Here is a 15,310-nt window from a genome sequence, read left to right as displayed (position 1 = left end):
CAAACGAGATATATTTGTCAGCGACCTTTCAATTTCTTCTTGCGAAAGGAGCTTTTATAAATCGAAGCCGAGAGGTTATAAATGAATTCTATAATGAACCAAGCAAAATGGTTTAGCAATCATATCAGTTGAAAACACATTATAGCATTAACATTTAATTTCTGGTAATTCTTCATTTTCTTATAGTTCATCAAACGTAATTGTAAAATTTGGCATCAGCTTTTGAAAGTTCATCTATCTCTAATCCAATAAAATGTGATGAATGAATGGCTACAAATTTTACATACACATTTGGCATTGATTCTCTCTTTTTCCTATGATCTTGAAAAAAATTATGAAGTGACTGAAATCATATTTCGTCTCAATTCTTGCTTCAATGTCAAAGTTTCATCATCACCTGGCTTTCTTAGACTTTTTTTGGTTCAATTTTTTCATGGGTATTTCCATTTCTTCACAAACTTCTGTAAAAAATTTCTATGCCTTTTTAACCATTTTATCGCGACGATCCTTGCAGGAAAAGTTTCAAAGCATCTAATTTTTCATTGGTTTTATTTAAACCAATTCCTCTATTTGTTGGTATTTTTGAAAAATGAAGATAAGAAAGAAATGAAGATAAGTAAGAAAATTAAAATCTTGAAAATTTATTTTTCATTAAAATTTGAGCTGAACTTTTGTATTTAAATTTTCTAATGTATCACATAATTTTTCTAGTGCCTCTACCAATTTCAACTAAGTGAGCATATTGCTCATTACAATTTTCACTGCATGATATTGCTCACTTACCAGGTTCCTGCTAGCCTTTTCGCATTCATCCTGATTGCTTCTGACAAAATATCAAGTCTATGAGTTGATGAAGAAAAGATGTTTTAAATGCTATCATTTATTCCAAAAAACGTTGCCTTGGTTTAATTGCTTTCAGACGTGTTAACCCCACTTAAATTAAGCAAATGATTATAACAAGGTGCAAATAAAATATTCTGATTAATTTGATGGATCCTGGCTTGTACTCCAGAATGAACACCTGACATTACTGAAACATTACTGAAACATTGTCATAACCTTGGCTTAATTGGTGTTGGTGAGATGCATCAAGCTTTATCCTATATTACTTTGCTCTTTTTACCTCTTCAATTTTTTTCTGATTTACGGTATTTCCAAATATATAAATAAATTTATTCGATTCGGATTTAAAAACAAAACTTTTTGAAACTAAGTAAATTATTACCATTATTATATAGAAATAAATATATAAATTGGAAAATTATATCTATACACTTATTAAATTTAATCAGGCCCGAATCATCGTGGGCGACGAACATACCTGGCATAAATTTTGATTCTTATTCAGGTATGTCTCTGAACGTTTCGCTCTCAAGATGTCTCAAAAAAGAAATTTGCGGTAGAACATTTAAAAATAAGGATTCGACATATAGAGAAGTAAGATGATTTGTTTGTTAGTGTCCAAAAGATTGATAAATTCACGAGTAAACTGGAGTGTAAATTATTTGGAGCATATGGGGTAAAATTTTGTTTAAATATTTGGCGAGAGGGTAAGCACCGGTATTTGCCTAATGGTAGATCGAAGGGAGTTCAACAGAGTTTACTCAACAGCTGTATAAACCAAAAATGCACTGAAAATTAGTAAAAATCAGAATAGGGCGTATCTACAGGATGAATGAATGAATGTGGTTTTGCGTTTAGCGTGATGGCGGCACGTTTTCTCGGTGGTTTTGTAATTTGGGTGGAGTCTTGTTTTTTGCTTCTGAACGATTGAGTTCTCTTCTTTTTTACTATTACTATTTTTTTCTATATCTTTCTATATCTTTTTCTATAACTTGTAAATATTATTACGTCATATTCTAGAGACTTTTTCTTAAGCCTCTCTAACACTCCTTTCAGTTACTTGATTTTTTTACTCTTACTGAAACTTGGCACGAGGACTCTAACTCTCCCTCTCTTATTCTTGCTACTCCTGATGGTTACAGTTTCCTTGAACTCTCTAGATCTCCAAAAAACCTTCTATCATCTTCTCATTCTTCTTATGGGGGTATCTGTCTATTTTATAAATCTCTATTTACTGCTTCCATTAATGCTTCCTTTAATTTTTCTTCTTTTGAATGTCTTGTTGAATCTCTTAAGTTTTCTTCTCCACTTTTTTATATTGCTGTAATCTATCGCCCTCCTTCTTCTCTCCCTTTATTTTTAGATGAATTCTACTCACTCGCTGAATCTCTCTACTCTTTTTCTATTCCTTTCTCTGATGACTTCAACTTGCACTTCAATAATCTATCATGTTCTTACACTCGTAAATTTAATGATATTTTGTCTCTTTTTAACTTAACACAATATTTTTCTTTTCCTACCCATACTTCTGGTAACGCTATTGATTTTATTATAGCTTCATCTTTTCCTAAGCCTATTAATATCTCTGCTAGCTCTGTTCCTTATTCTGATCACCTTCTTATTAAATCTGTTTTTTCATTAGATTTTCTTCCTTCAAATTCATCTGTCTATTTCTAAAAGATGCTGGTCTTCTCTTAATAATAATATAAACATTTATGAAGCGCCCATTCGCACAGCTGCTTCAGAGGCGCCCGGAGCCCGTGTTAAAAAGATGAGTCTTTAATCCCTTTTTGAAAAGACTCAACGAGGAACATTGTCTTAACTCAGGAGGTAACGCATTCCAGACATACGGAAGAGCGTGACGAAAACCGCGGCTAGCCAGGCGGGATCCGGCAACGGGAATGTTTAGGAAACCTGTTGAGCTGCTGCGGAGTGATCTAGTATGCTCATGTCTGGATATGAGGTCGTATAGATATGTTGGGGATTTTAATAAAAGGGTTTTGAAGGTAAGGACTGCAATTTTGAAGATGATTCGAGCGGAAATTGGAAGCCAATGAAGCATTGGAAAGAGAATGGAAGGACTAAAACGAGGAGATTTATTAAATATCAGTCTAGCAGTTTTATTTTGGATAGTCTGTAGCTTTCTGACAGATGCACGTGAGGCCCCATACAATAAGCAATAAGGAGTTGCAGTAGTCTAATCTAGAAAGCATCAAACATCTGCAAAGGGCAGCGGCAACATCACATGTAATCATATGTCTAATATGTCTTATTGCGCAGAGGTGATAGTTGCAGGATCTGACGATTTCTGATATGTTTTTATCAAAATTTAGATGTCTGTCAAAAGTGACCCCAAGCAACTTGATCGCATCTGAGATAGGCAATGTGGACCCGGCAATGTCCATTTCTTCGAGCAGAAACCTCGACAGTTGTTGATGTGTCCCAATGACCGTAATTTTAGATTTGTTAGGGTTGAGAAAAAAAAATTATTAGCATACCACCGATAAACCTTGCTAGTACAATTGCTTAAAACTCGAATGCTGATCGCCAGAAGTGACAGATGTATGCAGATGAGTGTCATCGGCGTAGTGATGAGAAAATAATCCATTTTTACTAAAAATGTCGCTAACAGGAGACACATAGGTAGTGAACAAGATTGGACCGAGGACGAAACCCTGAGGGACTCCAGTGTCGATCAAGCAGGTAGAGGAATTATGGTTTCCCAGCTTCACAAACTGCTGTCTGCAGCTCAGGTAAAATCTAATCAGTGATAGTGCATGACCATCCACCTCAAACTCTCGTTGTAGGCGTTCGAAAAGAACCGAGTGACTGATGGTATCAAAGGCAGCGGACAAGTCGAGCCCAACTGCAATGATTACCTTTCGGTTGCAGGCCTCATTAAAAATATCATCAGCAATGTGTAGCAATGCAGTCTCAGTGGAATGATGAGAACGATAAGCAGATTGAAGATTTGGATAGTTATGATTTGACATTAGGTGGGCACGTAGTCTTAGCAATATGACGCGCTCAAGTAGCTTTGAAAATGTTGATAAGTTTGATATAGGGTGGTAATTTAACGGATCATCAGGATCCAAGGATTGTTTTTTCAGTAGTGCTGAAGACAGAGTTAGTCAGCTTGACCAGAATAGGTGCTAAGATTGACGAGAATTGCTTTAGCATTGAGGTTGGAATAGGATCAATGGGTGATGTTTTGTTTGGTAGAGAGGCAATGAGTTTAGTCATCTCATCACAATCAGTATCAGCAAATTGAAGAAAAATGTCGCCTTTATATGGACGAGCAGGGAAAGTGACAGAAGTGGATTTAGAGATAGCGGTGGATATTGAGAGATATATTTTTTTTATTTTTTCCTGAAAAAATGTGTTTTAAAGGAATTAACCAGCCTCTTGCAATCTGCATCATTATAGAGATGGACAGGGTGGCTGTGAAGAACTTTGTTAGCCAAGCGCCACAGGAAACGAGGATTTGAATTTGATTTACCCAATTCAGAGCTTATACAGTCCGCTCTATATTTGAGGATGGCGGTTTTAGTTACGTTTTTTGCAACCCTGTAAGCATGTTTTACCGCGTGACGAGGATCCAGCCGCAATTTTCTTTCTAGGCGTCTACAATCTCTCTTTGCCTGACGTGCCTCATCAGAAAGGGTGAAGATATATTTTTGGCCACGCCTGATGGTAATAGTTTTTAGTGGAGCGTGTCGATCCAGCAAACTGTGCAAATTCCGATCAAGGGCTGAAGCCAGCATATCAGGATCCAGTGAAGCAGAGAGCAGAGAATCGACAACAGCTATTAAGTCAGATTGAAATCTGTTTAGGTTAATGCGATGTATAGGCCTATATGTACGAGTTTCAACTAGGGGCGGGGTACTGAATGTACATATGTCCACAAGAATGATTTTATGGTCAGAGTAGGTGACATCTGAGGATCTCACATCTTTTATGCTGTCAAAAAACGAAGTCGAGGTGATGATTAGATCAAGAGTATTACCACACCGGTGTGTTGGAAAGCTTACGTGTTGAGATGTTATTTTCTTCCAGAAGAGAGGAGAGACGCTTGCTACCAGGACAGTTGGTAGCCACAAATTATAAAGGAAGATAAATGTAAGTAATTTATCAAAGTCTCCAGTTCCTCAAAAAACGAATTCTACAGCAGGACCAGGAGGGCGATAAAGAACGGCGAGAATAATAGCCGACTCAGGGCACAAGAGCTTGGTGACAAGCAGCTCGAACGTTGCGAAAATACCAAAATCTAGCGCTGAATGTCGAAATGTCGCCCGGTATACAACAGAGATGCCACCACCACGCCGATCAGGCCTATGATAATGTGCCACAGGAAAACCAGATGAGGCAATATCCAGCCTCACTGCATTGGGTGCGTCAGATGAGATCCAAATCTCCGTGAGTGCCAGTATGTCAATGCCGAACGAGCATTCAGAAGACCCAGAATTGTTTTTGTAGAATTTTTATGAGATCCATCTACTGCAGACAACGAGTGCTTAAGCCTGATACGACCCTTCCGAGGCCTCCAGATCCTCAACCGGAACAAAATTATTCTAGCGGGTCTAGGAATAGGTCGCGAGATGGCTGCAGGCGCCAGTGAAAGCAGCTGCGTGGTTGTGTATGCAAATGTCATCTACAAAGAGAAAATTAAAGATATATATGCAATTGTGTGATTGATGTTAAGATAAAAGAATAGAACAATAATTAATGGGATAGTCGACAACAACAGCACGTTCACAACTTGGATTTTCCGACCGATGTTGACATCATCGTGACTGGTAACGAACCAGTTTTCCAGTTGTGGCAATTGTTGTTTGATTGATGTTTATGCCGATTGTCAAAAGCCGTGACGTAGCTGACGGTGGCAGAGAAGAGATCGTCGACAATTGTTGTTCGATTGAAAGTTGAAGAAACGGTTGAAAAAAATAAATTTGTTCTAGATTGAATAATTTAGTTGTAACGGACCAGATGTACCAGATTTGACTAGTTAACAATGTTGATAGGTGAAAGACCGCACTATGTACTTAATAATGTCGATAGCTATTACATTTGAGAAAGAATGTTGTAAGTGTTGACAGGCGAAGCTAGGTTAATTACAACTGAAAGCTGATTGGTTAAGGAAGGCGATTGTAGAACATGTGCTTTACGTTCATTGATAAGGATTTATTAGGTCAATTCGCAGCTGACATTTGATTGGCTGAGGAAAGTAGTCTATGTGTAGAATTGCAGGTGAAACACACAACACACTCTAAACACCGTTAAAAACCATTCCAAAAACCACCGAAAACCACAATAAATTTCACCAACCGATAGTCCGCTGTGTCGCCAAGACCAGTAACACCACCTCCGAGAAAAAACTCGTGAAACAACGACCTCTAACAACACAAATTATCGAAAAAAGATAGAGCTCCGCTAAAACACGCAGTCGCGAGACAACGCAATAGAAAATATAGATAAAGATATTTTTCTTCAATCTCTTACTGAAACTATTTTTGATACTACCTTATTTTCTGATGTTGATGATTTTGTCTATGCTTTTAATATCTATATTACATCTATTCTTGATAAGCTCTTAAATCTTTTACTTATAAGCTCTATCTCGTAAGGCTCCTTGTTTTGATTATGCTTGTGTAGTAGCCAAGAAAAATGTTAGAAGACTGGAGAAAGTCTATAGGTTAAATCCATCTAACTCTTTTTATTCTATCTGAATTGATTAATTATAAATATCTACTATTCTCTAAACACTCTACTTTTCTTAGAAATTCTATAACATCTGCTCTATCTAAACTTCTTCAAAAGAAATCCTCTCACTCATCTTTTTCTGCTCAACAATTTCATGACTTTTTTTATAAATAAAACTACTTCTTTAAGAACATCTAATTCTAATTTTTCTTCTCATAACTTTACTAAACTTACAACTGAATCTTTTTCTGTATTTACTCCAATAAATCTTTTAGAACTAACTAAAATTATTAATTTTATGTCGTCCACAACCTGTTCTCTAGATCTACTTCTTTCTAATTTACTTAAAGAATTTTCTTCAATATTTTATCCAATCATTCTCAAATTAGTTGATTTATCTCTTTCCACCTCTAAGTTTCCTACTTCTTATAAGAATTCTATTGTTATTCCTATTCTTAAAAACTCATCCTTAGATCCTACCTCTTTATCTAATTATAGACCTGTTACTAATATTACTTTCATCTCTAAAATAATAGAAAAAGTAGTTTTTAATCAACTGTCATCCTATTTAAACTTTAACTCCTTGCTACCTGAATCTCAATCTGGTTTCAGACCTGCTCACAGTACTGGAACGTCTTTACTCAAAATACACAATTCTCTAAACACTATACTTTTCTTAGAAATTCTATAGCATATGCTTCAACATCTAAAAATAGGTGGTCTGCTCTATCTAAACTTTTTCATAAGAAATCCTCTCATAAAAAACCCTTCTCTCTAGTGACAATAGTAATCTTACTCTTCATCTTGCTCTTGACTTTTCCTCGGCTTTTGATACTGTTGATCATACTATTTTCTTGAGACTGCTACATCTTTCTTTTAATATTACTGATTCTTGTTTATCTTGGTTTTCTTCTTATTTCTGTAATCGTTTTTTTTTCTGTTGTTCTCAATAATTTTACTTCTAACCCCTCTACTCTTAATTTCGGAGTACCTCAGGGTTCTATACCTCTTCTATTTATACTCTATACTTCTGAACTACCTCGTATTATTAATAACTTTTCTTTCTCTAGTCAACTATATGCTGATGATTCTTACATTTATACTTCTTTTCCTCCATCTAATCTCAATAGTGTTCTTCATAATCTATCTCTATGTCTTTCTTCAATTATCGCTTGGTCTGACTCTATGTGTCTTAAACTTAATCCTTCTAAGTTTGAATTAATTTGTTTTAATAAATCTAAACACTCTATTACTATTCCTCCTATTATCTTGCCTGATTCTAAAACTCTTGATGTCTCATAAGTTTCGTAGTCTAGGTTTTATCTTTGATTCTACCATGTCTCTCTCTTCTTAGATTAATAGTGTTGCTAGAAGCTCTTACTTTCATCTACGTAGAATAAAAAAACTTTTGCCTTTTCTCTTCTCCTTTCATCTACTTAGAAAAATAAAATTTTTGCCTTTTCTTGATGATCCTACTCTTCTTCTTCTAGTTACTTCGTTAGTCTTATCTAAGATTGATTATTGTAACTCGCTCTACTATGGTCTTCCTGACTCTATACTCTATCCTTTAAGCTTTTAACTCTGCTGCTCGTCTAGTTGCTCGTGCCCCTTTCTTTTCTCATATATCTCCATATCTTGTTCTCTTGCACAGGCTACCTATAAAATATAGAATAATTTTTAAAATTTGCACGTTTCAAGTCTCAATCTAAATTATTTCCTAAGTATTTATCAGATATATAATTGAACCTAACGCCCCGGTTTACGATCGTCTTCTTCTTCTCGCTTTTTTTTAACTCGTGTTAAACACTCTTTTACCAAATCTGCTTTTGCTTTTTCTGGTCCATTTCTCTGGAACTCTCTACCTACTTCTCTGACTACCTCTCCATCACTTGCGAAGTTCAGAGCGGATCTCAAGACCCATCTGTTTTCAAATATCATTGAGGAGCGCTGTTGAACATTGCAGAAATAGCGCTTTATAAGCTAATTGATTGATTGACTGATTGATTGAATCGGGGTAACAACAAATCTAATTTAAAAAAATTTGAATCATGAATTTTGAAAAAAATTTTATTTTCAATAAATTGTACAATTTCCAGAAAAACTCCAGAAAGAATAATATCATTTGTGAGTCCAGAGGAAACTAAAGAATGATTTACGATCAACCATTAGAAAAATCGAAAAGTTAAGTTAAACAGGAAGTTAACTAACGACGAACATGCTGTAATCCTTATCAATAATTGCAAATATACATATATATCAATCAATCTTCGTGTTGCGTCCAGAGACCCGGTTACCCGAGGTAGGACGTTGTTTCCTTTACCATCAACTTTTTGCGCCAAATTAGACGATCAGTTGTATCAATTTCATTTAAATTTAGAGCTTTCATGTCTTGCTCGATTGTTTGCGACCAGGACTTCTTTGGACGGACTTTGAGTCGTGTGCCAGGTACTTCAACATCTGCAAGAAAAGTTATGGCACTGTTTCCACTTCCATGACCAAACCACCGCAAATGGTGTTGCCGGCATTCGTCCTTTATATCATCTAAAGCAGCACGACGCAGGATTTCGGAAGATTTTATGTGGTCTTTCAGACTAATTCTTTGCATCCATCGGAGCATTTTCATGTCGGTTCGTTGAAGTTGTTGTTCCAGTTTGGTTGTCATTGGGCTGACAAGAGTTTTAGTACTCGTATACATTTCCATCACAAGTCGAACAAGATATTCTGGAATGAGTTGTCGACGTAGACTCCACCTGATTGCTTCACGAGGAACTCGATCAAATTGTTTTTCAAGGTCTACAAAAATGTGTGATAGTTGTTGATGCTTTGCGAGGTACTTCTCTTGCAGTTGCTGAAAGATGTGAATTGCATAAATTGTTGATTTCCCCGCTAGGAAACCAAATTGATAATAAATAGCGATTTAAATTGAACCAGTCATTGATAACTTCCGATTGTGATGCACAACGTTAATCTTCTCTCAATGATTCTCTCGACAATTTTCAGGAAGTGTTCTAACAGACGTATACCCCAATGAATCACCTTTGCCTTTGTATAGCGGGACTGTCATGCTATAGTTCCATTCAGTCGGCATTGAGCAATTTCTCCATATTTCAAGGCAAAGTTGCAGTAACGTTTGGATACCTGCAGTACCAGATGCTTTGATAATATCATTTGTGAGTCCAGAGGACCCTGTTGCTTTTCCATCCTTCATAGATTTCAGAGCTTCTGTAAGCTCCTCTAAAAAGATGTCTGGAATCGGACCTTCGACGGTTGCAGTACTCTCTCCACTGTAGCTTGATCTCATCTTGTTCAAGAACCATCTCATTTTTGTCATTTTTGATACACGAGGCACCAACTATGTCTTTTTTCGTACGCTTTGCTTGTTTTGCTATACGATACAGAGATTTCATTTGTTCACCTTAACTTTTAGTGAGCCACTCTCTGCACTGATCTGTCCGAGCCAGTGCAACTTGACGTCTTAGTTGTTCTTCTCACAAAAAATTTTATAGTCATAAACAGACTTTGATTTTTGCCATTGCTTGTATGCAACTTTCTTTGAGATCGCCTCCAATCAGGATTGTTTTAGATTTTGGTATTGTTGAGATGGTGTCAGAGAATGCAGCCCAGAAGTCATTTTTCATCTCTGATTTGCCTGTCTGTTGTGCGTATGCGGAAAAAATAATCATTGTTTGCTTTTCTATGCGCAGCTTGATCCACATGAGACGTGAATTAATCCTTTTAATATCCAGTACTTATTTTTCGAATTCATGCTGCAAATAAGGCCATATTTCGATTCCGAATGAATCATCGTCAGTGTTCCTTGTTGTATATATAGGGAAATATTAATTAGATTAATAAAGATTAACTTTGACGTTGTAAAAATTAACTTTGGTGTTGTAAAATTGAACTTTGACGCGAATTAGGTGTCAGGTTTCTTAATTGGCTGGTCATCTTCTTTGGTCTCCTGTTCTTCATCGATAGCATCATATTCTTCTTTGTCACTATTTACGATGCTAGTTTTTAAATAGTGACAAAGAAGAATATGATGCTATCGATGAAGAAATTCAAAGTCAATAAATAAGTTTATTTTGAATTTTAATAAACTAAACGTTCAGCAAAAAACTTTAGTGAGAAAAATCGAAAAATCGAAAAAACGAACTACAAACATATTAACGCCAAACATTCGGTAGAATTTATAGAATATTGTAAAAATTATGGTCTATTACCAACATATATATACATATATATATATATATATATATATACATATATATATATATATATATATATATCTTCCGCTCTCAAGATGTGTCAAAAAAGAAATATATATATATATATATATATATATCAAATCAAATCAAATCACTTTTATTCAATCAAACAAAACAAAAGCATGAATGATTCGGAGACCAATAAAAGAAAATTAATTCTTGTGGGCTCGGCCACCGTGCAGCTCAAAATAGCTTCTCAATGATAAAATAAAATTGTCAAAATTGATAAAATAAATATGTACACACTTATATACATATATATACATATACATTATTATCCTTGAAAAACAGAACTTTTCGTAATTAAAAAATTTTTCAGTTTATTTTTAAAAAGATGCAAAGTGTTACAATCTTTAATTTCTTGTGGAATCGTCTTCCATATTCCTGGGCCGGTATGTTTCAAACTCATGCAGAGTACTTTAATTCTGGCTGGTGGAGCATAGAAAAGTGGCGTGTGGCGTGTAGTTCTTGCTTGAATGGAAGTTCCAAAAGTGAAAAAGTTTCTAAAAAATGCCGGCAATTGCTGACGTAGAAATCTAAAAATGAATGTTGCAACGTGGTAGATGAACAAGTTTTTGATGTTGAGTATTTTCATCTCGAGATAATATTCACTTGTGTGACAATGAGGATGAAGATTTTTAAATATTCTGATGAATCGGTTTTGGCATTTTGTTAATTGTTTTAGATGAATGTCAGGACTGTTTCCCCAAATTACGTTGCAGTAGATGAGGTGAGGAAAGATTAACGAATAATACAGGTCAATTAGAGTAGGTTTATTTAATTTATTTTTAATTTTGCTTATAACTCCTAGGGTTTTGCATATTCTTTTAGACATAGTATCTATGTGAATATCCCAAGAAAGATTGTCCTTGATTGTTACTCCAAGGAATTTTGTGCTGGTTGAGCGAGGAATAGAAATATTGTTCATTTTTATGTCTAGGTTAGGTATAATATTTGTTAAAATTTTCGGACCAAAAAGAATGTAATTACATTTAGAATAATTTACTATTAATTTATTTTTGATAAACCAGGTTGATATATTTTGAAGACTGTTAATGATGTATTCTACTTCTTTCAATGGGTCTTTAGTTGGGAAGAAGATGTTAGTGTCATCTGCATATAGAAGGTGATTTGCATCAGTTGCATGTTGAAAATCGTTCATGAAGATTATGAATAGAAGAGGACCTAAAATTGATCCTTGTGGCACGCCTGATCTTACGTTAAGTTTTGTTGAGGAGTGACTTTTTATTGCCACATACTGGTCTCTGTTCTCTAAATAACTTTTGAACCATGCACTTACTTTTCCTCTTATTCCATGTGAATTTAATTTTTTAATCAGTATATCGTGGTTGATGACGTCAAAGGCCTTTGAGAGGTCTATGAATACACCTACAGTCAGTATCTTTTCGTTAAGATTATTCATAACATTTTGTGCTAATTGCAGCACAGCTTGCTCAGTTGAATGCTGTGCTCTGTAGCCATATTGATTATCATTTAATAATTTATTTATGGACAGAAATGAGGTGACTCTGACAAAAATTATTTTTTCTAGTACTTTGGAAAGTGGAGAAAGTAGAGATATTGGTCGATAATTACTTGTCTCTAATTTGCTCCCCTTTTTGTGAATTGGAACTACTCTGGATGTTTTGAAGCATTGTGGAAATATTCCTTGGACGATGGAAAGATTGTAAATATGAGTGATTGGGATGACAATTTCTGGGATGATTTTTATAAGTAGATTGTTACTTAAAGTATCATCTGACGTGCTTTTTTTGTTGCTTAAGTTTTGAACAATGTACATTACTTCTTCTTCATTGGTGGAGTTCATATACATTGATTTACAGATTGCACTATTTATTTGTAATTTATCTTCAGTAACTATTTGATTTTCTAACAGCTTCTCTGTGACATTGATGAAGTATTCATTGAAAAGAATACTTATTTCCTCTGGGTCTTCGATGATTTTGTCGTCAACTTTTAGCTTATTAATTTCAAGATTGTTTTGTTTTCTATTCATTATACCGTTTATTATTTCCCATTTTTGTTTGGAGCAACCCTTTGCCTCTTCAAATTTTTGTTGAAAATAATTTTTTTCTGCCTTTCTCTTTACTGATGTAAAGTAATTTCTAAACTTTTTATATTTTTCAACATTAGCGGAGTTTGGTGCAGCGACTGCTATTTTATACAGTCGATTCTGTTTTTTTGATAATTTTATTATTTCATCAAATACCCATGCTTTTTTATATTTTTGTTTCTGCCACTGCAGAGGTGCGTATGTGTCAAGAGTTTTATTGAGTATATTGTAGAAATTCAGGCATGCTGTATCTATATTATTCTCGTTTTTAACTGAATGCCAATTTTGAAGTGAGAGGGCTTTTTTAATAAAGAAAATGGATGTTTTATTAATTTTTCTACATAAAATTTGGTCATCATTGATAGCAGTTTTAAAATTTTCTACTATTGCATAAACTGGAAAATGGTCAGAAAAGTCTGAGACTATGACTCCACTTTCGCAATGTTGATACAGGTTCGTAAATATGTTGTCGATTAATGAATTGGCGTTACAAGTTACTCTTGTTGGTAAATTAATTAAAGGCAAGAAACAAAATGAAAATAGTAAATTTTGGAAGTCTTTAGAATCATTTGAATCATTGTCCAATAAATTAACATTAAAGCCGCCCACTATAACAGTTTTGTCGGCGGATTTGATGGCGTGTAAAATCAAATTGATTTTATTTAAAAAAGGCTCAAATTTATAATTGGGTGGGCGGTATATCGCGATAACTTTTAGCACATCCCTAGATGAAGCATGCCCCGATTCAATGTCCACACAGAGAACGTCGACATTTTCATCATCAAATGCACTGTTATCATTTACAACATATTTGATGTCATGCTTTATGAACACACCAACACCTCCGCCTCGTTTGCTTTTTCTATTTTTATATACAAAATTGTAATTATTTAACTTAATTAAATCAACTGTTTCATTGTTCAACCACGTTTCTGATATTACTATAATTTTGAAAAAGTCGTCGAATTGTTTTAAGAAGATTTCTAGATTTAATAATTTATGAAACAAACTTCGAGCATTCAGATGAATGATTGGTAGGTGATTGTTTTTCATTTTATTCTTCAATTTTATTATGTTAGATAATTCTTTTACAGTGTAATATTTTGATTCTTCGAGATTCTCTTCTATGAAGTTTTTATTCTTTGCTATTTTTAGTTGAAACAACATTTGCCGACGGATCATTGAAACACCATTCGCGGACGATGATTTGGTCTGGCCAGTTTTCTGCATTCATGAACTCAGCTGAGTCTGTTTCATAAATACAAACTCTGAATGCAGCGCTTGTCTGTTGAACATCGATTTTGTCAGAGTTCGTGTTTTGTGTGTTGATCGATGTTGCTTTGAGCGGCGATTAAAAGTTGAGTTTTTGATTGCTGAGCAACCAAGCACCTCAATTGATATATATATATATATATATATATATATATATATATCAATCTATTGGACACTTATACATACATATATATTTGCGTGAATGTGTGTGTGTGAATGTTTGTGCCCGGTGTGAAAAAAAATAAAGAATTATAAAAAAATAACAAAATAGCTAGTACAAGTTTTTCAAAAGAATAATCAGAAAGCTAGCTGTTGTTTGCGCTTTGGCTTGAAAAGTTACTCAGTTTTAGTAGTTGAATTAAAATTTTTTAATAAATTTTTTTGTTTTAAATTGAATTTTATTTTATTTGTTTTCGTATAGCACTTCGATTTATGCAGCAAGTGGCCAAAATTTTAAAATTATGCTACAATTTCGAGATTTGACGAGAAGCCTAAAAACTAACCTAATTTGTTGTTGTGTGGCCAAAAATAAACTGTCTATTTTATTACTTATTATGTCATTTTTTTGGTCGATTTTTTTACATAAAATAGAATTTTCGGTGTAAAAACAATTTTAATAACAATACTGATCAGAATAACAATATATCAATTATAATAATACGGCTCCCTCGATCAGCCACTAGTAGTAAACCAGCACAATCTTAAATTTGTTAGTCTTCTGTTAATAAATTTTTTTTAAATATTGAAAGTAAAGCTTTCCATTAGGTCATGGCGTTCTTTTATGAAATAGTACAAAGATGTCAAATGATAAGACAATCTCAATATTGTTACATCAATGAATTTGATTATTAGGTTGTTACGTTGAATTTAGAGTAAATAAATAAATTTGGCAATCATTCGTTTAAAAAATGTATTTCACTTGGTTTTGTCCTTTACATCTTTTTGAGACTGGTTGTTGCTAGTTATATCAAGAAATACCGTGGTGTCTATTGGAATTTTGCTAATATCAATTTCATCAACATCCGTCGTTAAATTAACCAAAAATATTAAAACTTCTGTCTTTTCATCATCTTTCATTACTTCTAAAGTTTTCGTGATAATTGCTTCTTTAAACTTAAATAAATTTTATTATTTTTAAGCTTTTTTATTTGTT

At 34.1% G+C, this 15,310-nt stretch overlaps 2 protein-coding genes across 2 annotated transcripts in view; both read left to right on the top strand.

Annotated features, from left to right (window-relative positions):
* HELRODRAFT_165393 (hypothetical protein) overlaps positions 1 to 2,721 on the top strand; it is a gene marked incomplete at both ends in the record, with an annotated part of 4,380 nt that extends 1,659 nt beyond the window's left edge. Inside the window, 2 exons of the mRNA XM_009031982.1 lie at positions 1,293 to 1,348; positions 2,642 to 2,721. Of these exons, the coding sequence (XP_009030230.1) occupies positions 1,293 to 1,348; positions 2,642 to 2,721 (136 nt within the window). The remainder of the gene's footprint in view (positions 1 to 1,292; positions 1,349 to 2,641) is intronic.
* A 4,312-nt stretch (positions 2,722 to 7,033) lies between these two features.
* HELRODRAFT_127021 (hypothetical protein) lies at positions 7,034 to 7,192 on the top strand (the record flags this gene model as incomplete). The annotated part of the gene is made up of 1 exon (XM_009031981.1): positions 7,034 to 7,192. A coding segment is annotated over one exon (159 nt), but the record flags the coding sequence as incomplete, so codon positions are not given.
* Positions 7,193 to 15,310: the final 8,118 nt, after the last annotated feature.

Source organism: Helobdella robusta, assembly GCF_000326865.2.
Source record: "Helobdella robusta unplaced genomic scaffold HELROscaffold_8, whole genome shotgun sequence".
Lineage (NCBI taxonomy): Eukaryota > Metazoa > Annelida > Clitellata > Rhynchobdellida > Glossiphoniidae > Helobdella > Helobdella robusta.
This window is presented reverse-complemented; position numbering and strand designations above follow the sequence as displayed.